The sequence below is a fragment of the Podarcis erhardii genome, assembly GCF_964252035.2.
Source record: "Podarcis erhardii genome assembly, chromosome: 4".
Classification (NCBI taxonomy): domain Eukaryota; kingdom Metazoa; phylum Chordata; class Lepidosauria; order Squamata; family Lacertidae; genus Podarcis; species Podarcis erhardii.
The window spans coordinates 6633169-6655596 of record NC_138508.1 but is presented as its reverse complement, the minus strand read 5'-3'; the positions used below and the strand labels follow the sequence as shown (position 1 = coordinate 6655596).

At 52.6% G+C, this 22428-nt stretch overlaps 2 protein-coding genes across 10 annotated transcripts in view; one reads left to right on the top strand and one right to left on the bottom strand.

Annotated features, from left to right (window-relative positions):
* Nucleotides 1-803: 803 nt before the first annotated feature.
* IL18BP (interleukin 18 binding protein) lies at nucleotides 804-8489 on the top strand. Its single transcript, XM_081860807.1, has 5 exons — nucleotides 804-1299; nucleotides 3014-3076; nucleotides 4121-4183; nucleotides 5665-5794; nucleotides 7642-8489. The coding sequence occupies exons 1-5, from the start codon at nucleotides 1098-1100 to the stop codon at nucleotides 7844-7846; spliced, it is 663 nt and encodes a 220-aa protein (XP_081716933.1). The 5' UTR covers nucleotides 804-1097; the 3' UTR covers nucleotides 7847-8489.
* Nucleotides 8490-11332: 2843 nt separating this feature from the next.
* Nucleotides 11333-22428, bottom strand: part of NUMA1 (nuclear mitotic apparatus protein 1) — a 76611-nt gene continuing 65515 nt past the window's right edge. For 5 of the 9 annotated variants that reach the window (XM_081860011.1, XM_081860003.1, XM_081860004.1 and 2 more), the window contains 9 exons: nucleotides 21426-21632; nucleotides 19549-19709; nucleotides 18600-18840; nucleotides 17431-17716; nucleotides 15860-15996; nucleotides 15128-15346; nucleotides 14631-14747; nucleotides 13978-14139; nucleotides 11333-12931 (listed from right to left, as the gene is read on the bottom strand). In XM_081860011.1, coding sequence (XP_081716137.1) covers nucleotides 12896-12931; nucleotides 13978-14139; nucleotides 14631-14747; nucleotides 15128-15346; nucleotides 15860-15996; nucleotides 17431-17716; nucleotides 18600-18840; nucleotides 19549-19709; nucleotides 21426-21632 — 1566 coding nt within the window. In that variant the 3' untranslated portion in view covers nucleotides 11333-12895. The remainder of the gene's footprint in view (nucleotides 12932-13977; nucleotides 14140-14630; nucleotides 14748-15127; nucleotides 15347-15859; nucleotides 15997-17430; nucleotides 17717-18599; nucleotides 18841-19548; nucleotides 19710-21425; nucleotides 21633-22428) is intronic. The other 4 variants (XM_081860005.1, XM_081860010.1, XM_081860006.1 and 1 more) reach the window with 4 other exon arrangements.

Genomic DNA, 22428 nt, shown 5'->3' with positions numbered 1-22428 from the left:
TAATAATTCATGATTTATACCCCGCCCATCTGGCTGGGTTTCCCCAGCCACTCTGGGCGGCTTCCAACCGAATATTAAAAACAACACAGCGTCAGATATTAAAAACTTCCCTAAGCAGCTCCTAGCCTGGAGGGCTCGGCTCTGCCTCGCCAGTCAGAGGCAGCGATGCTTCCGCATGCCAGTTCCTGGAAATCACGGGAGGGCCAGGTGCTCTCGTGCTCATGTTCTGCTGGGAAAGGGACAAACCACATCTTACGAGAAGTTGTCAGGTTTCCTGGAAGTATTAAAGAGCTTTTAGTTAAAAACAGGTGCTGCAGATTTTATGGGTACCTCTAGGCCATGCATAGGTAGGCAAACTAAGGCCCAGGGGCCAGATCCAGCCCAATTGCCTTCTCAATCCAGCCCATGGACAGTCCAGGAATCAGCATGTTTTTACACGAGTAGAATGTGTCCTTTTATTTAAAATGCATCTCTGGGTTATTTGTGGGGCATACGAATTTGTTCATTTCCCCCTCCAAAAAAAATATAGTCCGGCCCCCCACAAGGTCTGAGGGACAGTAGACTGGACCCCTGCTGAAAAAGTTTGCTGACCCCTGCTCTAAACCATGCTTAAAAAACAATTTAAAATATTTGGTGAAGAATGTGGCATTTTGTTTTGTTTTGGCTGCTGGGGGCATGTGGGTGGGAGGCAGGGCTTTCCTTTGTGACTCAGGAACCAGATGTATAAAGCTCTTCCTTCTCCCTCCGCTCAGACATCCCCCTTGCAAAGAGGACGAAGAGGATGTCTTCAGCCACAGGTAGGGAGCCAGCCGCCTCTGCCGCCTCTGCCAAGGCTTCTTAGCCACACTCTCTGCAGCCTCAGTGGCGCCATCTGCGCCCACACGGACGTGCCCCTTCAGTGGCACCGGAAAGAGGGAGGAAGCAGCTGCGGGTCCAAGGGGAACTTTCTAAGTCTGTACACTTCAAACCGAGGCTGCGCACCTTCAAAGCCCAACTTCCCTGAAGAATCCTGGGAACTGTGGTTAGCAAAGGGGGCTGGGAACTGTAGTTCTGTGAGGGAAACCAAGCCTTGTGAGGAACAGTTGAGGGAGCTGGGGATGCTGAGCCTGGAATGGAGGAGACGGAGAGGAGGCAGGAAAGACATCTTCAGATGCCTTCCAGGGGGAAGATGGAGCAAGCTAGATTTCTGCTGCTCCAGAGGGAGGGATCAGAACCAAGGGATCCAAATAGCAAGGAAGGAGATTCCGACTCAGCAGCAGGAAGCAACTTCTGACAGGAAGAGATGTTCAACAGTGGGAGGTGGGTCTCGGTCAGGGATTCTTGAGCTGTTCATTCCTGCAGACCCTCCAAGCGTCCTTATTTTCCAGGGACGTCCCTGATTTAGAGAAGCCGTCCTGGTTTCTGATTTGATCCTCTGCGGAGTGTTCCACTTTTCCTTAGGGTGTCTCTATTTTCATTGGAGGAATGTTGGAAGGTATGGAGTTATCTGACTCCCGAGCCATCTGAAGGCAATCCTGTATAGGGAAGGGTTTTTTAAAATGTTTTAATGTGTTTTTATATATGTTGGAGGCTGCCCAGAGTGTCTGGGGTAACCCAGTAAGATGTGCGGGTATGAACAGTAAAATCATCCTTCTCTATTTTCATCAGGGAAATGTTAGAGAGTATGTTCCTGCATTGTGGTCCCTTACAATTTTGTTCTATGGGGGCATTTGTGAACGGCCATTTTCAACATGGTGTAATAGCGATAAAGATAATGATTTGTCCATTCATTTTATGCCGGCATTTACTCGTTTATTTATTCCTTGCACTTCCACCTTGCCTTTCTGCCAAGGTGCTACACAAAGTTAAAATGCTAAGACACATCCATGAATGGCTGGAGGACGTACAGCTGGCCCAGTGGTGGCCTTGGGGACAGTGTGACGGGGGGTACCCTGGGCTCCTCTTGGCCTGACTGCCCCCCTTTGAGGGAGAGGAAGGAATCCCTTGCTGGGAACTAAGCGCTTGGTCACTTTTCGCATTTTATTACGTCTTAGGACCTCTGGCACTCATGCTTTGCTTTTGTTTTGCATTTGCTGTATGTCACCTTGAGACCTTTGTGGTTGTTGTTCTTGTTGTTGTTGTTTAGTCGTGTCCAGCTCTTTCTGACCCCCTGGACCAGAGCACGCCAGGCACTCCTGTCTTCCACTGCCTCCCGCAGTTTGGTCAGACTCATGCTGGTAGCTTCGAGAACACTGTCCAACCATCTCGTCCTCTGTCGTCCCCTTCTCCTTGTGCCCTCCATCTTTCCCAACATCAGGGTCTTTTCCAGGGAGTCTTCTCTTCTCATGAGGTGGCCAAAGTCTTGGAGCCTCAGCTTCACGATCTGTTCTTCCAGTGAGCACTCAGGGCTGATTTCCTTCAGAATGGAGAGGTTTGATCTTCTTGCAGTCCATGGGATTCTCTAGAGTCTCCTCCAGCACCAGAATTCAAAAGCATCAATTCTTTGGCAATCAGCCTTCTTTGTGGTCCAGCTCTCATTTCCATACATCACTACTAGGAAAACCATAGCTTTAAATATATGGACCTTTCCTGGCAAGGTGATGTCTCTGCTTTTTAGGATGCTGTCTAGGTTTGTCATTGCTGACCTTTGTGGTACAAGGAGGCTAATGGGCAAAGGAATGGAAAGAAGCAGATCTTTGCAGGCAGGCATTTTAGATGCCTCAAAGCAGCACTTTTGCTGCTCAGCCCCAACCTGTGCTCCAGCCATGGCCATTCGACAACCAGGCACATGGCTAGACCACCTCCTTTCTCTCTTAACCTGTCAAAGCCATCTAAGCCAGTGGCCACTGCAGCATCCTGCAGCAGGCAGTTCCCAAGGTTCACAATGTGCAAAGGAGCGCTTTGCACCTTGTGAGCTGGGGAGAGGTTCCCTTGGGGTCTGGGGGCTCCGGAGCCAAGCAATGAGCTGATGGAGACTCTTGCTGGCTGCCCATGCTAACTGTCTCTCTCTCTCCCCCCCCCGCTCTCTTTCCAGGCCTCCGCCCCCAGGCAGGCTGCCTGCTCTTGGCCCTGATCTGCAGCGGCGCCTCCTTCCAAGGTAAGGCAAAGCAGCCAGTGGGGAGGAGATAACCCTCTAACAACACCCCCTCCCTTTAAAAAACCCCATTGGCCTTTTAAAAGTGAGTGATTAGCAGTCAGGGATCGGCTGCCCCACAATGTTCACAGCCAGACCTTTCCAGAGGGTCTCCATCATCTTTGGCAACATCTCCGTCTGGAAACCCAGCCTGGTGAGGAACGGTTGAAGGAGTTGGGCATGTTTAGCCTGGAGAAGAATGACAGGCGATGTGATAGCTGTCCCAGACATCTGAAGGCAGCCCTGTTTAGGGAAGCCTTTAATGTTTAACAGACTATTGTATTTTAATGTTTTGTTGGAAGCCGCCCAGAGTGGCTGGGGAAACCAGATGGGAGGGGTAGAAATAATAAATTATTATTATTATTACCAGGAAGAATTTTCTGGTGGTAAAAGCTGTTCAAATGTGGAGCGGACTTGGAAGGTGGTGGACTCTCCTTCACTGGAGAGTTTAAAGCAGAAGTGGGGGGGCAGTATGGATCTGCCAGGGATTCTTTAGCTGAGATTTCTGCCTTGCAAGACTGGATGACCCTTGGGAGCCCCTTCCAACCCTACAATTCTACCCAGAACAAAGAGCCTGTTGGCTCTTTGGCAGGGATGAGGCAGGGGCCTAATCCACAGGCTCCAGAGCCAACAGCGGGTGCGACACCAGAGCATGGAACTCTGAAACAGATGTTAAATGCAAAGGGAGAGCCAAGCAGAAACTGTCTGCAAATCCCTGAGCAGACTGTTCCGCAGGCTTTTGTGGCCCAGGGCTTGCCAGCGCTTGGTAACCAGAGAGTAAGGGGCAGTGGTGGTCTACCAAGATGCTCAGGAGTCCATATGATGCCTTCAAGGGGTGTGTGGCCTGAATGCCTTTGCACTTTTTGGAAAGTGTTCTCTTTTTTGCAACACAATAAGCAGGTCAAGCCGTGCTTCTCCATCTAAAACCGCACACCGGTCATATCGGGAAGGTTAGGAGGTCACCTGTCTGCACCAGAAGAAAAGGCTTACCAATAATTCTCTTTTCAGATGCAGCCGCAAATGTGCAGCCACACATTTCTTCTGACCTTGTCATGCAGAAGCCTTCCTGTGGTAAGTCCCGCCCGCTTTGCACAAGCAAGTCAGACCAGCTCGAGAGGGGTGCTGGGGGTCCGAGGGAACTATTGGTCCATGGAGGGACGATAGCCAATGAAGCCTAGCTTTGGGTTCTGGCAAAGTATTGGAAGATGCAAGAACTACCTACTCTGGAAGAATGGCAGACAAAGGTGATTGACTTCATGGGACTGGCAGAGATGACCGGCAGAATTCGTGACCAGGGGAAAGAGGCAGTGGAAGAAGACTGGAAGAAATTTAAAATATATCTTAAAAACTGTTGTAAAATTGATGAGTGTTAAGATGTCAAGGGGTAAGAAGCAGAGAATTACAGCTGTAACCAACAAATTTATGGGAATTTAATGAAGGGAACTAAATGGATAAATTGACTAAAGGGTTGCTAAAAAAATTCTTTCTAAAATAAGGATGCAGCGAAAGGGAGGTATGGGGAAGTCGATTGAAAGAAGTTACAAGAAAATAAGACTATGAATTTATTTATGTTTGATTTGTTTATGTTTGTTTGTGTTTTGTGATGTGTTTGTCTTTTAATTATGTGTTTTAAAAATTGAATAAAAATTATTTTTTTTTAAAAAAAAGAAGCCTAGCTTTGGGAACCTCCCCCCCCCCCCGGAACATGAAGGTTGCCCCTCCAAGAGCCACCAGGAGCAGCTGGAGTCGTCCTTAGTATAGAGCGCAAGACTTGTCAGGAAGAATCGGTCAGCCTCTCCTTGGAGAACTCCCAATATTTAGATGCAGAAGGATTAAAGCCCCTACAGGGAATTATTTCTTTGCACAAGGAATATTGTCTCAAATCCAGCAGGTACCTCAAAGCAGCCCACAAGCAGCAAGCTCGTGGGTACCCAATGAAGCTGGATGTTGGGAGACCCAGGAGAGAGAGAAGAAAGGACTTCTTTATGAAGCACGTAGTTAAACTGTGGAACTCCCTGCCACAGGAGGCAGTGATGGCCACCAACTTGAATGGATTTAAAGCAGGATTAGATGAACTTATGGAGGAGGGCTACTGATGGCTCCTAGTCAGGCTTGCTTTGCTCTGGATCCCCTGCAGGGGGCATCATCAATGCTTCTGAAGGAGGAGAGGGGGTTCTTGTGTTCGAATCCTGCCTGCGTGTTTCCCATCAGGGCACCTGGTTGGCCACTGTGAGAAGATGCTGGAACAGATGGGCTGTTGGCCTGATCCAGCACCCTCTTATATATTTGCCCACACCTGGGCAGCCATTTGGAACTTGTATTCCAGAGGGTGGGGGAAGCTGGGAGAACCTGCTAGCCCCCCCCCCAATTTAAAGGAGACTGAAGTTCCTTGAATACTGCAACAGAATTTAAACTGCACCCCAGTAATTTCACGCGCCATGTGCCTGGTCCTCCAGAACCACTCCCTCCAAAGGGGTGGCCATTTGGCCTTCCTTTCGGACCCTGCCGGGTGACTCCGTGTGATCTCTTCTCCTCCTCCTCCTCCTCTTCAGGAAAACAGATCCACATCCCATGCGAGGGCTACACAGATTACGAAGACAGTGGCATCATGTACTGGCTGGCCAACGGCCAGTTCGTGTCAGAATTGTACCCAGGTGGAGAAGTGAGCGAGGGGCACACTGAGTGAGTAAACCCTGCGGCTTCCAGGGGACCCGGCAGTCGGTCCATTTCACTGCAAGGGGTTGGGCTAGATGGACCTTGGGATTCCCCCCCCCCCAAAAAAAACACCTGCAGTTCTATCAAAAAATTCCTTCCAGTAGCACCTTAAAGACCAACTAAGTTAGTTCTAGGTATGAGCTTTCGTGTGCATGCACACGAAAGCTCATACCTAGAACTGACTTAGTTGGTCTTTAAGGTGCTACTGGAAGGAATTTTTTGTTTTGACTATGGCAGACCAACACGGCTACCTATCTGTAACTGCAGTTCTATGGTTCTGAAATGTCAGAGCACCTGCCTTGCATGCAGAAGGTGCCAGGTTCTGTCCCCAGTGGCAGCCCCTCTAGACAGAGCTGGAAACCCCTTCCCTTCTGACCCCATGAAGAGCGACTGCTGCTGGTCAGAGGAGCTCAATGGAGCAGCTGGCTGACTCCCCTCCAAGGCAGCCTCTCATGGACGGAAAGTAGGGGAAATGGTCTTCCATGGTTTCCCCATGAGCCCAACTCTCGGGGCCACAAGGAGGAGATGCTTTGCTTGGGCTCCAGCATTTCCATGTGGCATCTGCAGCAGCCTGCAGCTTTCGGAGGACCTGCCTCTGCTGTTACACCTCGCCACGTTCAAGTTGGTCCAATTATTAACGGCTACCAGCCAAAATGAAGGGACGCGGGTGGCGCTGTGGGTTAAACCACAGAGCCTAGGACTTGCCGATCAGAAGGTCGCGGTTCGAATCCCCGCGATGGACGGGGTGAGCTCCCGTTGCTTGGTCCCTGCTCCTGCCAACCTAGCAGTTTGAAAGCACGTCAAAGTGCAATTAGATAAATAGGTACCACTCCAGTGGGAAGGTAAACGGCGTTTCCGTGCGCTGCTCTGGTTTGCCAGAAGCGGCTTAGTCATGCTGGCCACATGACCCGGAAGCTGTACACCGGCTCCCTCGGCCAATAAAACGAGATGAGCGCCGCAACCCCAGAGTTGGCCATGATGGGACCTAATGGTCAGGGGTCCCTTTACCTTTACCAGCCACAATGGCTATTGCTCTGTCTACACAGCTGGAGGTAGCAATACTTCTGGGGACTAGTTGTTGGAAAGTACAGGAGGGGAGTGGCTCTTGGGCTCGGATCCTGCTCGCTGGCTTCCCACGGACATCTGCTCGGCCACTTTGAGATCAAAGGATTGGGCTAGGTGGCCCACTGGCCTCACTCTGCAGACTCTCCTTATGTTCTTAGGTGTATATGAAGCCCATAATAACTTGGGACCAGTTACTTGCAAGATCACCTTACTCCACATAGAATCAGAGTTGGGACCCCCAAGGGACATCTAGTCCAACCCCCAGCCATGCAGGAATCTCAACTAAAGCATCCAGGTGCCCGTTCGACTGCATTGATCTGTGGAACTGGCAGTGTTACAGGTGTACATTATACCTGTTCTGCATTTGTAAGAAATCAGTCTTCTAGTGTGCTAGCACTTGCACTCTGGATCTCCCTGCCTATTGATGCCAGGCAGAGATGTGCTCTTTTGGGCCTCTGCAGAAAACATTTTTGTTTAGAGACGTCCACCCAGAATGTTTAGAACGCCCATGTGTTTTTTAGGTCATTGCTGGCTTCAAACTTTTCCCAACAATTTAAAGTTTTTGCTAATAATCCCGCCGTGTTGCTCTTTTTGTCAGCCTCTGAGGCTTTTCCAGAACCAAGCAGTGTATAAATTTCATGCAACCAACACTAAACAAAGGCACGCACTTTCCCCATCTCGTTCTCTCTCAAGGTCCGCTGTTCCCCCTTCCAACTTATTTTCTGCCTTCTTTCTCTTCCCCACCCCAGGGAGAAAGCCAAGGGCGTAGGCCTGTCCCTGAAAAGGGAGCTGATCATCAACACCTTCACAAAGAAGATACAGAACACAAAATTTGAATGCATCATCCTCGATCCAGCAGGCGCAGCGCGAAAGGCTGTCACATGGAAGCCGAAAAAGCGTTTCAGGAATCAGCCTGGCAAAGTCCCAGAGCAGATCGACAGCAGCAGCGCCTAAGGACTTCAAGAGCTTTGGAGGTAAACAGGCAGCTCCCCTAAACTCTCTGCACCTTCCAATTCCTTGTGTGCAAGAATTGTGAGCGCGAGGCCTTGCCTAGAAGAGGAAGGACTGGACCTGTGAAGCACCACATTTCTCTCCAAGCGGAAGAACCGTGTGGCAGCAAGGAGAATGCATTCTGCAAAAGTGTTTGCTGGGCACTCGCAGCAACGCTGTCCCCAGGCTTTCCAGCTGTAAAGGTCTTTAAGCATATCGTCACCTGTCAGGGGTACTTTAGCTGAGATTCCTGCATTGCTGGGGCTAGGACTAGATGGCCCCTGGCAGTCCCTTCCCACTCTACAATTCTAAATGCAAAACAGGTTTTGTCATCTTGTTAAGGTGGCAGCAGCTCAGGGTCCCCCTTTGCCCTGTGACACAAAAACGGCAAGGCCCCACCTTTGTGCCTGTTTATGGGAGATTCTGAGAGATGCTCTCCAGCAAAGAGGCAGCTGCAATTGTTGGCAGTCCCAGGTGGGGTAGCAGGGCTTTCTCTGACAAGATATGAGCCAGTTACACCAGCACTGAGTTGATCTTGCACTCCTCTGACGCTCTGCATTGTACTGACACAGGCCTACAGCCTGACATTGTGGCCTCATTATTTCCCCCCAAAATATACACCACTTGTTAAAAAAATGCCCACAAAGTGGCTTGCATGCATTTGTGTGTGTCATGTGTGTGTGTGTGTGTGTGTGTGTGTGTGAGAGAGAGAGAGAGAGAGAGAGAGAGAGAGAGAGAATTGTAGTGTTGGAAGGCACCCAATGGATCATTTAAGCCCCTGCAACCTATTTTTCTTCCTTTATGTATACAGTGGTACCTTGGTAACCAAACAGCTTGGCTCCCAAACGCTGCAAACTCGTAAGTAAGTCTTCCGGTTTGCTAACGTTTTTCGGAAGCTGAACGTCCGACACGGCTTCCGATTGAGTGAAGGAAGCTCCTGCAGCCAATTGAAAGTGGCGCCTTGCTCTTCAAACTGTTTCATGAGTCGAACGGACTCCCGGAACAGATTAAGTTTGAGAACCAAGGTATTACAGTGGTGCCTCGCAAGACGAAAAGAATCCGTTCTGCGAGTCTCTTCGTCTTGCGGTTTTTTCGTCTTGCGAAGCAAGCCCATAGGGAAATTTGTCTTGCGAAGCGCCTCGAAAAAAGGAAAACCCTTTTGTCTAGCGGGTTTTTTGTCTTGCGAGGCATTCGTCTTGCAGGGCACCACTGTACTGTACAGTGGTATAATAGCCAGGCTTCCCCAACCTGGTGCCCTCCAGACGTTTTGAACTACAACTCCCATCAGCCCCATGTTGGGGGAAAGCTTGCTTTGTAGGTACAGGAGAAATCGCCTCCTCCCTACATCTGACGAGGTGGCCTCAGGCCTGTGGCATCTTGTGCTACATACAGTAGCTGCTCTGAAAACCGACCCTTTCTGTATTTCGCGGTTCCGCAGGGACACAAGAGGCAGGAGGGCAGCGGTGCGGCACAGCAGCCGAGGGATGGGAGAAGAGCAAGTGTTGTGGCTGCTGGGTGACCAGTTTCCGGTTGCTTCTGCTCTCCGTTGGCTCACACAACCTCTCTCTCTCTGCTCCAGGCAGCACCTCCTCTGCCACCCACTCCCGAGGAAGAAAGGAGACCTCATTCCTCAAGGAAGAAGGAAAACAAATGGGACATTCGAGGGCATGGGAAAGGTAGCAAAATTCCTGGAGGATTTTAAACCTGACCTATATAGCTCCCAGCAGTATGTAGAACTATTAAATAAAAGCTAGAGGTATCTCCTCTTTAAGTTCCAGCTTGAACAAGTGGACTGCTGCCGCTGGTTTTTCCTGCTGCCTTCGTCGTCTCGCCTCCACTCCCAGGAGGAGCCTGAAATACGACGCTTTTAAGTAGCTTCGCATCCCAAGCTCCTTCCCCTGGTGGAGGATGTGCTCCATCACTGAGCTAAGGTCCTCTTTGGACAACAGATATGCACGGGCTTAATTCATATGTGAAATGCTCTTCTCACTGGCTTCCAGTTTGGGGGCCGGGCCCATCACACAGGGCTAGTTTGGTCTTAGAAAGATGTAAGAGTCAGGGACAAGGGAGTCCCATGTTCTCCCTTGCACCAAGATCCTCCTCTGAGGTCTTGCTCCTGCAAAACTGGGCAGCGCCTTCCCTGGAAAGAGGCCCTGCCTTTGGACAATAAAGCAGACAGGTGGTAGGTGTACCTGTCTCAGGTGTTTGTGTCTATTTCAGCCTGACTTCGGGGTGGACAACCTGGATGAGGCAAGGAATAGAGAGAATGCAACCCTCTTGGCTCTCAGCAACTTTAAGAGGCCACAAAATCCTCCTGGGCCACTCGCGTGGGGAGGGGTGGCAAAGGGCTCTGTCCCACTGTCAGGGGTCAGGCAGGCCCCAGGTGGTGGGGGGGGGGCAGAGACAGCTCTGCTCTTGTGAGGGGCAGTGCACTGTGCTGTAGGGCCTTGCAGAGTCCCGTCCTGGCTCATGTGCTTTTTGAATACCCTCGTATAGCTGCCTGGAGAGGCTGGTTAGGTCAACCACCTGGTGACCCACAACTCTGCTTCTGCTTTCCTTCTGCCATCAGGTCTGGCTGGGGCTTCTACGAAGGACTGCCTCAGAGGAGCAAGGGAGAAGGGTGAATTAACAGAAACTAAACCTTGAGAAGGGACACTGGTCTGGAGAGGCGAGGTCTACTTTTTCTTGATAAAAACATATAGAGTCCTGATGGATCAGGCCAGGGATCTATCCTCCAATGTCCCTCTGGGGCCAACAAAATCCGCCTAGGAAAGCAATAGGACCTTCACCCTTTTGGGGCCTTTTGCATCCCACCATTTGACCGTCAGGCAGTGATTGAGAACATTACGGGAAGTTGGGCTAGACCCTTCCACCTCCAGAATTCTATTTTAAAACCTACCTAAAGCTGACTGGCACACACACAATTCCACTGGCCTTACTATGCAGCCGCCACCGACTGAAGCCCTTCTCAGCGCACCTTGTTACTCAGTTGAAAATCAAGTCCATGCCATTATCCACCACGCTCCAAGTATCTCCCCCCCCCGCCCCAAATGTGGCCGCTGCCTGTCCCCAGTGAATGGCCAGGGCCGCTCCTCTAGCTGCTGGACAGCACTTTCCTGGTGGAGGCAGTGCTATTTTAATGCCCCAGAAGGAAGGGGCTGTTCTGCCTCAGGTGTGGGTAGGTTTGGAACAGGACTTGCTCAGCAGGGACAGTGGCGGACTCTGTCCTGTGCCAAAGTTTTCAATAAAAGCCACCTTTCAAGGGTTTGGGGGAATTGATCTTTGTGGAAACTCAAAAGCGCTGAGAGAAAATGCACTTTGTCCAAAAAGCTCAGAGGCAGCTCCTCGTACCTCTTGGCCCTAACGCCCTGATCTAACCTAAAGCCACTTTCTGGGCTGTGCCCTCCCTCCGCTATACTCAAAGCAGGAGGAAATATCTCCAAGCCACTGTTTTTTGGGAGAAAAATACCATTTATTTACAAGTAGAAACATTATTTAAAATGACACATTTGATTGCTAATTTCTCTACAAAGGCGAGTATTAGAGGGCTGCGAGTGGTGGCGGTGGGGGCACCCTCAGGCAGTGTCCGCCCCCCAGTCCAGGAAACAGCTCACCAGGGAGATCCAGCGGGCATCTCCTGAGGGCCAAGCCCCGCTGTGGGACGCTTGCCCACGGAAGGGAACCGAAGCGGGGGCCTTTGCACAGCTCCTGTGCACTCTGATGGAGCATCTGCAGGAAAAGGTCCGGCCGGATTGTGGCCCCAAGATCCACGCGTGGGCACCGGCCCCACTGCTGCCCCGGCACAGCCACGCATCCCTCCACCCCCTTTTTAGGAGGGACACTGCAGTGAGGCCTCCCCCCTGCCCCACTTCATGCCAGTGCCTACAGAGTACAATACAAAGCAACACAGCTAAGTAAAGCCTGCGGAATAAGGGGAGGGTGAGAATGCACAGCCTGTACATAATGGAGCTTTCTCCTCCTCCTCCTCCTCCAGCCCAGCCACCAGCGAGGGGCCCTTCAGGCAGCTAGCGCTCCCACCTCCTCCAGGGAATGATTCCTCCTCTAGCCAGGCTCAAGGGATTTATTTATTTTTTAACACCCCCTTGCACAAAAGCCACCCCAGCTCCCAAAGGATTTCTCTGATCACCAGGAAGCAGGCACATGACTCTATGACAACCAGGGCAAAGTTTTTCACAGGAGAGAAATGTGTTTCCCCCCACTGCTTCTGGTAATGAGTAAGCGACTAGTCCTCAATGCCTGACAGAAGCTTCCCACCCCAATTCTCTAGTCTGTTGGCCCTTGCTTTACTTTTTTTTTTTAAGGAACCAAGGAGGCTGGGAAGAGGGTCCCCTTGTGAGTGGAAAGGAGAGCCGGGTGGAGAAAACATCTCCGACTTCGGTGCCTTGGGCTGTTCACTGCGCCAATGAGGCAAGCAGAGAGCGCCCGTCCTCACTCAGCGTGAAAGGGAGGGAGCATTCGTTGGGGGGGGGGTCAGGAGAGGGGGACCTAGCTTCTCAATAGGAGGTGCCACTCTGGGAGGGGGTGTTGCATTGGCAAAGGTGGTCAATATTATGACACTGCCTCCCTGGGAGCGTAAAATACTGCCAGCCTAGTCCTCCTTTGCCAAGCACTCCTGATTCCTGCCTGATGGAACAGTGGCTGGTATTAAGGGCCAGACCCTGGAATGGTTTGGAGACTGTCCCGTCCCCCTCGACACGCCATCATCACAGAGGGGAAAGCCCCCTCCCCAATCTCTCAGCCAAGGAGGCTCACCACCCACCATCATGTGGAAACCAGGGGGCGGGAGAAGAGTCCGTGCACCAGTTGGCATCCTGACCAAAAGGCTGGGGATGGGCTCTCAGGCCACATCAGAGCTGGGAGGGAAGACCAGGAGGGGGAGGAAGGCTGCTGGCGGCTCAGCTGGTAGCAGAGACTGGGGGGCCTTGGCACCTGGCTCCCTTCCTTCTGGGGAGATGCGGCAGGCGGGGGAGTTTTCAGCCAGGAAAAACGGTGTTAGAACTTGCTGTTCCTCGTGGACCTGGAGTTCGCCTGCAGGAAGGGAAAAAGAAGACAGAAGTTGGGTGGGCTCAATGGCTCCTGCTGGGATTTTAGAAGCGCAAAAGGCAGAAGGATCTAATTGGGACCCCCCACCCCACTGTTTCTACAATCCTCTGGGATTTTCTCCTGTACAAGCCCCACCGAACCAAGGACAGCTTTGGGCAGAACTCTCGTGCCAACCCCACTGCTCTCCTGCTGGTTTGAGCCACACCTAGTGCCCCATGGGGACAATACTCCCAGCGTGCCACCTTCAAGGGCACCAAAGTCTGCTGCCTGAGGAAGCTGCCTTGCTTTGCCATGCCTCTTAATTGGAAACCCAGAGAGGAGGACAAAAAAGATGGAGCGCTGCTGCTTCATTCCCCCACCCCGCCCCTCAGATTTGATAAACCCAAGCTGAACTCTGCAGTCTTATGAGAACGATGAGCAGCTCTTATCACTCTTCTGCATGGCAGCAGATCAGGAAGAAGACAGCAGGTGAAGTCAGCCCCTAGGGCAGAGTCCCACACCCAGGACAGGTGCTGCAAAGCCCAGAAACCACACACCACCAGTGGGAAGGGAGGGGATGGCAGCCCAAGGGGAGGTCCGTGCTGCCCCTGGTGTGACCCAGCCAGAAGAGGTTCCATACAGGCCTGCTCGCACTGCACAAGGAGAGGCCAGCCTGCTCTGGCAGCCCATGAGACCTGAAGGAGCAAAAGGATGGGGAGTCAGGCCTGGCACGCGGGGGTGCCCGACCCTACGACTGAGCAATGGACCCAGCCCTTGCTCGACTCCCACAGGCATCTGGATGGGCCATTGGCCTGATCCAGCAGCCTCTTCCGGTGTTCTTTTGCGGGCAAACCGCCTTCTGTGCTCCAAGGAGTACCAGACTCATGGCTTTTCACAGCCCTCTTCTCTCTCTATTAGCTCCACCAGACTATATATCTAAATACACTAAAATGCAGGCTCACATTCCAGGCGAAATCTCTCTCCCGCCCATGCTTGCTCCAAGGGGATGCTGGGAACGAGAGACTCGTGGGGAGGCCCCTTCTCCCTCCTACCTTGCCCTTAGGTGATGACGCTGCCCTCGGGGATCTCCGGCTGCTGCTCCGGGGGGAGCTTTTGGGAGTCACTTTGCGGTTGGGCCCCCGGCGCAGGAGGCTGTTGCCCAGCTTCTTCGGAGTGTTCAGAATGCTGAAGGCCATCGACTGGCGCCTGTTGGGCTGCAGGAAAAGGGGAAGGAGTCCGGAGAATCAGGAGACCTCAGCAGCACTTCTGTGCTCTCTCATCCCCACGGCAAGGGAACTCAAGGGAAGAGTTCGCATTCCTTGGCATACCGCCTCCTCCACCCCCCCACCCCAGTTATTATAATCACTGCAGAGAAGCACCAGGCCTATGTCTGAAGCTAGGGAGAGATTGAATTTGTGTTATGTGGTAGTCTGGTGTTTGTGTATAGATAGGCAGAAAGGAGAGATCATACTTTGTAGAACCATGGAACTGTAAAGCTCGAAGGACCCCATGCTCCTGCAACACAGGAATCACAGCTAAAGAATCCCTGACAGGTGGTAATCCAACCTTTGTTTAAAAACTTCCCTGCCTGAGTAGGGGTGGTCTCGCAGCCTGCTCTGCTTCAGCAATGCCGCAGCCTCAGAGGCTCCCTGCGCCCTGCTCTGCCAGCCCGATGGAAGAGCGAGAGGCTCCGAGGCTCCCTTACCTGCTTGGCTGCCTGGGCTTTGTCCTTCTTGCTTCCCGCTTGGGTGCTGTGCTTGTGCTCCTCGCTCCGCAGTTTGGGAGTCTGGGGCCGTGGGAAGCAGCTGGCAGATTTCTTGGACTGAACGGAGAAAAGGGGTGTGTGGAAGAGAGATTAGTTGGGGCCTGATGCGACTGAGCAAAAGACAACGGTGCCTTTCACCTCCCCGCCAAGGTGGGCAGCTGAGAAATGGGGAGCAGGAGATGTCGCTGGACTGCAACTCCCAGCGACCACAGCCAGCCACACCCAACGCTCAGGGATGATGGGAGCTGCAATCCCAGAGGGACTGAAGGGTCCCTGGACCCCACCAGCACCTGCCCTAGAAGACACAGGCGAACTTGCCCCATTACACTCTGGGCATACCCAATACTCCCATAATAACCCTCCCCTATATCCCCACCCCGCCCAGCTTGAAAGGGGTTCAGGCCAGCTGAATGTGCCGCAGAGCCACTGCCACTCACCTCAGGGGTCCCTGCAGCCTGGTGGGATTCATCTGAAATGCGCTTCCTCTGCTGCCGAGTGGCAATGCCCCCTGCTGCCGCCGCGGAGCTCAGGGTGCTGCGGCGGGTGGCTGGGCCCTCGGAAACCTGGGAGGGCAGCATGCTGGCACGGCGGAGGGTCTCTCTGGGGTCCCCTGTCTTCATATCCTCATCTGTGATGGTGGCCAGTGACAGGGATGGCTGGCAGGTGGGGAAGAGGAGCAGTGCAGTCATCAGACGGAGGCTCTTTGTGTGCACACGCACACCAGGTTGAGCCTACTGCAAAAGTGGAACAGCCCCCAAAACACACAGGGGAGGAAGCTCCCCAGGTGTCTATTGACCAGGACTGAGCAAGATTTACATGCACAAACACACATACAAGGGGCTGCCACCCCTGCTTGCTCCGCTCACCATCCCTGTCTATGCACCCCTTTCACACTCTTCCCAAACCCCTCCTCCCCTCCCCCATATATTCACATAAATATGCACTAGCCCTCAAAGGGCCATGTTTTTTTGGGCGGTGGGAATCCAACCCCCCAACTTGATCTCCATTGTAGAATCTAATTTTCCATTCACAGAATTCTCCAGGCGTTGACTAAATCAGCAGCAGGAGCAGCAGGCATCGCATCCCCACCCCCTGCCCTCCCTGGCCTTGAAAACCTATCGCTAGCTGCTGTGGGAGTCAGGGATAGCTGGCCCTTTGGCGACACTCACCCGAGACTCCAGGGGGTAGCAAGTCTTCAGGTGAGGTGGGCAGATCCTGTTGCGCTGCTGGAGCTCAGCGATGCGGCTCCAGTCGTCAAGCACTTCTGGCTCCTCCTGGCAGGTGCCCATGTAGAAGCTGCTGCGCCCTGAGAAAGGGGGGGGGGACAACAGGGGAGGGTGTCAGCTGCTTACTTCCCAGGTTGCATCACCTGCCACACAGAAGGGAGGCACCCCAAGTGGCTCTCCACAAGATAATCGACAACAGTAATCCCAATCAAGGAAGGAGGTTGCAAAGAGATTCCTCTGCCCCCACCCACTCCATGGGCACGAAGAGGAAAGAGGGCAAAACAGAGCACCCCGTGCACAGTTAACTGAGCCAGCCTTTCTCAACTGCAAAAGAACATTCAGAAGAACCCTGCTGGTACAGGCAACTGGCATTCAGAAGCCTTGCTTCCCCTAATTGTGGAGGGAGAGCGTGAATGTGTCCAATCTTATTTTAAGTTGTTCAAGTTGGTAGCTCTCACTGCCTCCTGCAGAAGTGAGTTCCACAGAATAATTATGTACTGCGTGAAGAAGCCCTTCCTTTTATCCATCCTGGCTCTCCCGGTGTCCCACCTCTGCTGGCTGTTCTATGCATGGCCATTCCAGGCTTTGCGAGGGCTGTCTACGAGATGCTTTTGAGAAGGGAGGAGCCAAGCAGTGCCACCTTCACATTCATGCCATCACCGGCCACAGTCATGGAGCGGGCAGTTTGCCAACAGGCTCCAAGGGAGGAAGTCTCACTCTGGGAGACTCACACCAAGGAGCAAGGAAAACCTAAGAAATGCACAAGGGGACAGGTCATCACCTGTCTGTCTGTCTGTCTGTCTGTCTGTCTGTCTGTCTGTCTGTCTGTCTGTCTCTCTCTCTCTCTCTCACACACACACACACACACGGCTCTCCTGACACACATCTGGATATCTTTTAAAATCATTTTATTATGTTTTTATATGAGTTGGAAGCTGCCCAGAGTAGATGGGTATAAACAATAAAACTGATATTGTTAGTGTTATGCCAGAGTGGCTGGGGAGACTTAGCCAGATGGACGGGGTATAAGTAATAAATTATTATTATTATTATTATTATTATTATTATTATTATTATTAGGGCAGGAGTTGTCTGCCATGGAACAGACCCCCGTGGAAGGTGGTGGGCTCTCCTTGTTGGAGGCTCATAAACAGAGGTGGGACTCTTTAGCTGTGATTCCTGCTGTGCAGGGGGTGGACTAGAAGACCCTTGGGGTCCCTTCAAACATATTCTCTGATTCTGTGTGGATCACTGAGCTCACTGGACTCCTCTGAGATTCACCAGAGCAATTGCTGTACTCTGCTGACTGGCACAGAGGGCGAAGCTCTAGAACAGCCTTTGCCCAGCTTCTTCTGCTCCTCCAGATGCTTTGGGCTATGACTCCCAATGGCCCCAGCATCATCCAGCCATGCTCGGCTGGGGGCTGTCAGGAGTTGTAGTCCAGGACGTCGTCTAGAGGGGCCCACCAAGGTGAAGGCTGCCCCAGTCCTGCCGCCACAACCCCCAGCACTCACCAGAGCTGGCCCCTCCGGCCTGGGAGCGTCTCATGGAGCTGCGGGTGGCAGGCCGATAGCCGGGCAGGCTCATCAACGCCGTGTTGTTGGGGGAAGAGGTGCCCAGCCTGGTGAGGGATTCCTGAGAGGGGAGGCTGGCGAGGGAGCGGGTGGAGGAAGCGGATGCGGAACGCAGGCGCGTCTTGACCGGCTCTTGGCTCGAGCTGCTGCTCTGAGACGCAGCAGAGGACTGCACACTGAGGAAAGAGGCGTCAGCACTCGGGGGAGTTTCCGGCTCAGCGTGTTTCTGTGTAGAAGCACAAGGAGGAGGAAGAGGAGGGTGAGTATAAAGAGGAGCTGCTGGTGCTGCTTAACTCTGCCCCCACCCGCCAAGCTGCTCCTCTTCACCTCCATCACTCCAGACAGAATATTAGACGCCTCTGCCCTGTCTTCCCCTATCCCTTACTCGGCTTTCCTGTAAGCTAACAAGCACCAAACGCTGCATTCTTTCTTCACTCGAGAGTTACTCCAAACCCTAGATTATTTTTGCTGCCCTTTTCTGAACCTTTTCCAACTCTATAATATCCTTTCTGAGGATCTGTACACAGCATCCCAAATGAGGTTGCACCACAGGTTTGTATAATGGCATTATGGCACCGGCAGTTTTATTTCCAATTCCTTTCCTCTCTTCCCTAGCAATTCCCAGCTGCCACACACCGGGTCCACAGCTTCATCAAGCTATCCACGATGACCCCAAGGTCTCGTTCATGACCACTGTCAACTCAGACCCCACGAGAGCGGAGGTGAAGCTCGTGTTCTTGGCCTTGACATACATCATTTTACACTCGATTACACGGAAGTGCATTTGCCGCTTTACTGCCTGTTTACCCCACTTGGAGAGCTTGTCTTGGAGCTTTTCCAAATCCTTAAACCGTCTGCCAGCTCAGATTCATCACTCCTTGTTCCTAGTAAACCACCTCAAGAGGGCAGCTCCCATCTCTCCTGAATCCACCGCTAACAGCAGGGGTCGCCTGCTAGCCCCCCCCCCCCACCCAGGGAAGCAGGCTGCTAAAAGTGTATGATGGACCTGGTTATGGAGGATGCACATTTGAGCAGCCCTGGATGCCACCTATCTCCACAGCCACCATCACCACACCTTGGCTCCCATCCCTAGGTGGCCCCCACATTACTTTGATCATGGTGATGTTGATGACCTGTGTGGTGCGCCGGCGGCCAGAGAGTGTTTTCCGCCCCGACTCAAAGGAAACGTCGCCCGTGGAGTTAACGCTGTTCTCCAGTTTGGACCTCGTGCGGGTGGGGATGGGCGTGAAATAAAGGCTCTCCAGAGACTCCACCTTCCGAGGCAGCCGGTGGGAAGCCTTGGACGGCTCTGCTGTCCCAGATTCGGAGGTAGAACGGCGAGACCTCCTGCTGTGAAGAGAGATGGGGGGCGGGGGTGTCATGAAACTGGCAGGGAGGCCACAACCACAGAACCCTCTCTTCACATTCCCAAGAACAAGGAAACTGAGAAGTTTTCACAATACAATTCAAAGTGTTGGTGCTGACCTTTCAAGCCCTAAACGGCCTCAGCCCAGTATACCTGAAGGAGCGCCTCCACCCCCATCGTCCAGCCTGGACACCGAGGTCCTCCTCTGAGGCCTTCTGGTGGTTCCCTCACTGAGAGAAGTGAAGTTACAGGGAACCAGGCAGAGGGCTTTCTCGGTAGTGGCACCCGCCCTGTGGAACACCCTCCCTTCATCAGATGTCAGGGAAATAAACAACTATCTGACTTTTAGAAATGTTTAATGTCTGATGTTTTACTACTGTGTTTGATGTCTTAATGTGTTGGAAGCAGCCCAAAGTGGCTGGGGCAACCCAGTCAGTTGGGTGGCGTATAAAACTAACAACAACGCCCCATGTCTCCAAAGTTGCTTCAGTGTCAGGCCTGCCAAATGAAGGACCCTGCAAGTGGCCACCCTTGGGGAAATATGCATTTGGTCCTAGAGCTGCAAGGGTGGGAAGCCTCTGCTCTATGGCCGATCAAAGAGCTAAGGAGGAGGAGGAGGAAAGAAATCTGGCACGGAAGCTGAGCTGCTCTGCTGCAGCCGCCTGTTTGCCTTCTAAGCTGAGGGCCAGTACCTGGTGGAGTTGAGTGGCTGTGCTTCATCGCTGGTGCTCATGTCCAGGCTGTCTGTGCTGACGTCGGCTGGGCTTTCCTGGAAGGTGATGCGGCTTTTTAATGAATCTGTGGCCAGCTGGAACTTGCCCTGCTCTCGCAGCTGGCGATCTGCAAACTCCACCTGCGTTTGGGTTGGTTAACGGTAAGGGGCAAGGTGCCACGAGCAAGACGCGCACCAAGGAAGTCAAGAGACCCGCTAGAACCAAAATGGCTAATTAAATGTTACTTTGCATGCATCTACGTAACTGGGCTAAGTCCACCTCACTTCAGTTGCAGGTAAATATGTTGCTATATATACTAAGCATGGGAACCCATGGCTCTCCAGAGGTTGCTGGACTCCAGCGCCCATCACCCCATGTCCTTTGGCTTCCTGGCTAGAGCTGGAGGGATTTGAAGCCCAGCAACACCTGGGCTTCATCCCTGGGGTACAGAAAACAGGCTAAGATACATGACGCACAGAACTTTCCGTTTCCTTGATGATATATGCAGGGTGTGCTTTGCCTGCTGCTCTGCTCTGTGCATATGGCAGAAGGTTTTTCAACTTCAGTTCTAGGGCAAGTCTAAGATTAAGCAGCACCAAGTTTGAAAGGATGGTTCCAAGTTATTAAAGCTTTGCATCTTAGCCAGGAAGACTACGCTACAAAGGGGGAAGCATTCACACAATATGGGCTTGTTATATTATGGGGGAGAGGTTGTCTGTCAGAAGTGGCTAGCTCACATGGCCGATTCTTTGCCAGTTTGGGGGGCAGTGGCTTCCCAGTTCAAGAAGCCGGGGGGTGGGGGGCCGCTTAAGCATCACTTAGCACAGAAAGTATAGAGATTGTTGGTGCAGGTCACCCACCCACGCTACTGTCCTACTCAACTTTGCACCAGCCCTTCTCACCAACTTCAAGACACCACTGGGCAGGTCCTGGAAACCTACCACGAGCCATTTACCATGTTATTTGCCTAATTACAAAGGCACTTAACACCATACAAGGAGGCAGCCACAGCCTCAGAGCAGATGCTTGATTCCCCTCGCCCAGTCTTGCCTGCTGTGACTTGCAGGGGCTCTCCTGGAGACAGGAGCTTAATTCTCAGCCACAGGCACCAAGGATTCCACCGGTGGCATCTGGCATGCCCAAGCGTTCCCCTCCATGCATACCTTGGTTTTTGGGGCTGGTGTGTCCTTCCCTGCTTCCTCTCAACACCTGTGGAGCCCCGCCCACTCTCATGTGCACAGGAAGCTGCCTTAGCCCAAGTCAGGCTGGGTCCCTCTGGCCCAGCATTGTCTGCTCCAAGGGCCAAGGCTCGCTCTCTGCTGCCCCAGATGAGGTTTCCAAGGACTTCAGTTTCAGGAGGGCAGATTCCAGAGGAAAACTTGGGAGAAAAGCCCTTGTGGGGATTACGCAGAGGGCTGGTGGAGCCTCCCCCTCACTGGAGGTCTTCATGTAGAGGCTAGCGTGTCATGCATGTGCTGGTGGGGTGTGCTCTAACCCTGGGCTCCTTGCAGTGAGCAGGGGGTTGGACTAGCAGGCCTCCAAGGACCCCTCATAGGATTTCATCTGGCTCTTTGGAGTCTCAGGTGGAGGGCCTTTCCCACCACCTACAAATGCCTCTGCACTTTCTGCATGCAAAGCAGATGCTCTACCACTGAGCCACAGCCCTCCTGATCTTTGCCAAAAACTGAATTATCTGGGAATCTAACCTGCCCAGGAGTGCCTCCTGCACCTAGGGACCCCACAGATCCTTCTTGCAAGGGGAAATGCAGGTGGGTGGGCAGGGCCTGGAATGGAAATGACTGGGCCCTGCTGTGGACACACACCCTGCCTCCTCAGCCACCGCCCCTCGGCCCTACCTGTGCCTCGAGGCTGCAGAGGTTCTTGGAGGTGAGCTGGGCCTCCTGCATCTGCCTCACCAAATCCTGCTGCTCCTTCATAAGGCGCTCTGATTTGGCCTTCAGCTCCGCGTTCTCCCTCTCCACCTCCTCCAGGACTCCCAGTCTCTCAAGCAGCTCCTGGTTTTGTTGCTTCTTTGCGTCGTAGTGGGTCTTGGCCTTCTCCATCTGAGGGGCGAGGAAAAGTGAGACAACGGTCAAGCACAACACCTGCCAGTCTTGAGCCAATTTCCCGCAAAGCCGGGACATCGGAATAATAATAATAATAATAATAATAATAATAATAATAATAATAATAATAATAATTTATTATTTGTACCCCGCCCATCTGGCTGGGTTTCCCCAGCCACTCTGGGCGGCTTCCAACAGAGATAAAAAATACACTAAAATGTCACATATTAAAAACTTCCCTGAACAGGGCTGCCTTCAGATGTCTTCTGAATGTCAGGTAGTTGTCCATCGCCTTGACATCCGATGGGAGGGCATTCCACAGGGCGGGCGCCACCACCGAGAAGGCCCTCTGCCTGGTTCCCTGCAACTTGGACTCTCGCAGTGAGGGAACCGCCAGAAGGCCCTCGGAGCTGGACCTCAGTGTCCGGGCAGAACGATGGGGGAGGAGATGCTCCTTCAGATATACTGGACCGAGGCCATTTAGGGCTTTAAAGGTCAACACCAACACTTTGAATTGTGCTCGGAAACGTACTGGGAGCCAATGTAGGTCTTTCAAGACCGGTGTTATATGGTCTCGGTGGCTGCTCCCAGTCACCAGTCTAGCTGCCGCATTCTGTATTAGTTGTAGTTTCCGGGTCACCTTCAAAGGTAGCCCCACGTAGAGCGCATTGCAGTAGTCCAAGCGGGAGATAACCAGAGCATGTACCACTCTGGCGAGACAGTCCGCAGGCAGATAGGGTCTCAGCCTACGTACCAGATGGAGCTGGTAAACAGCTGCCCTGGATACAGATTT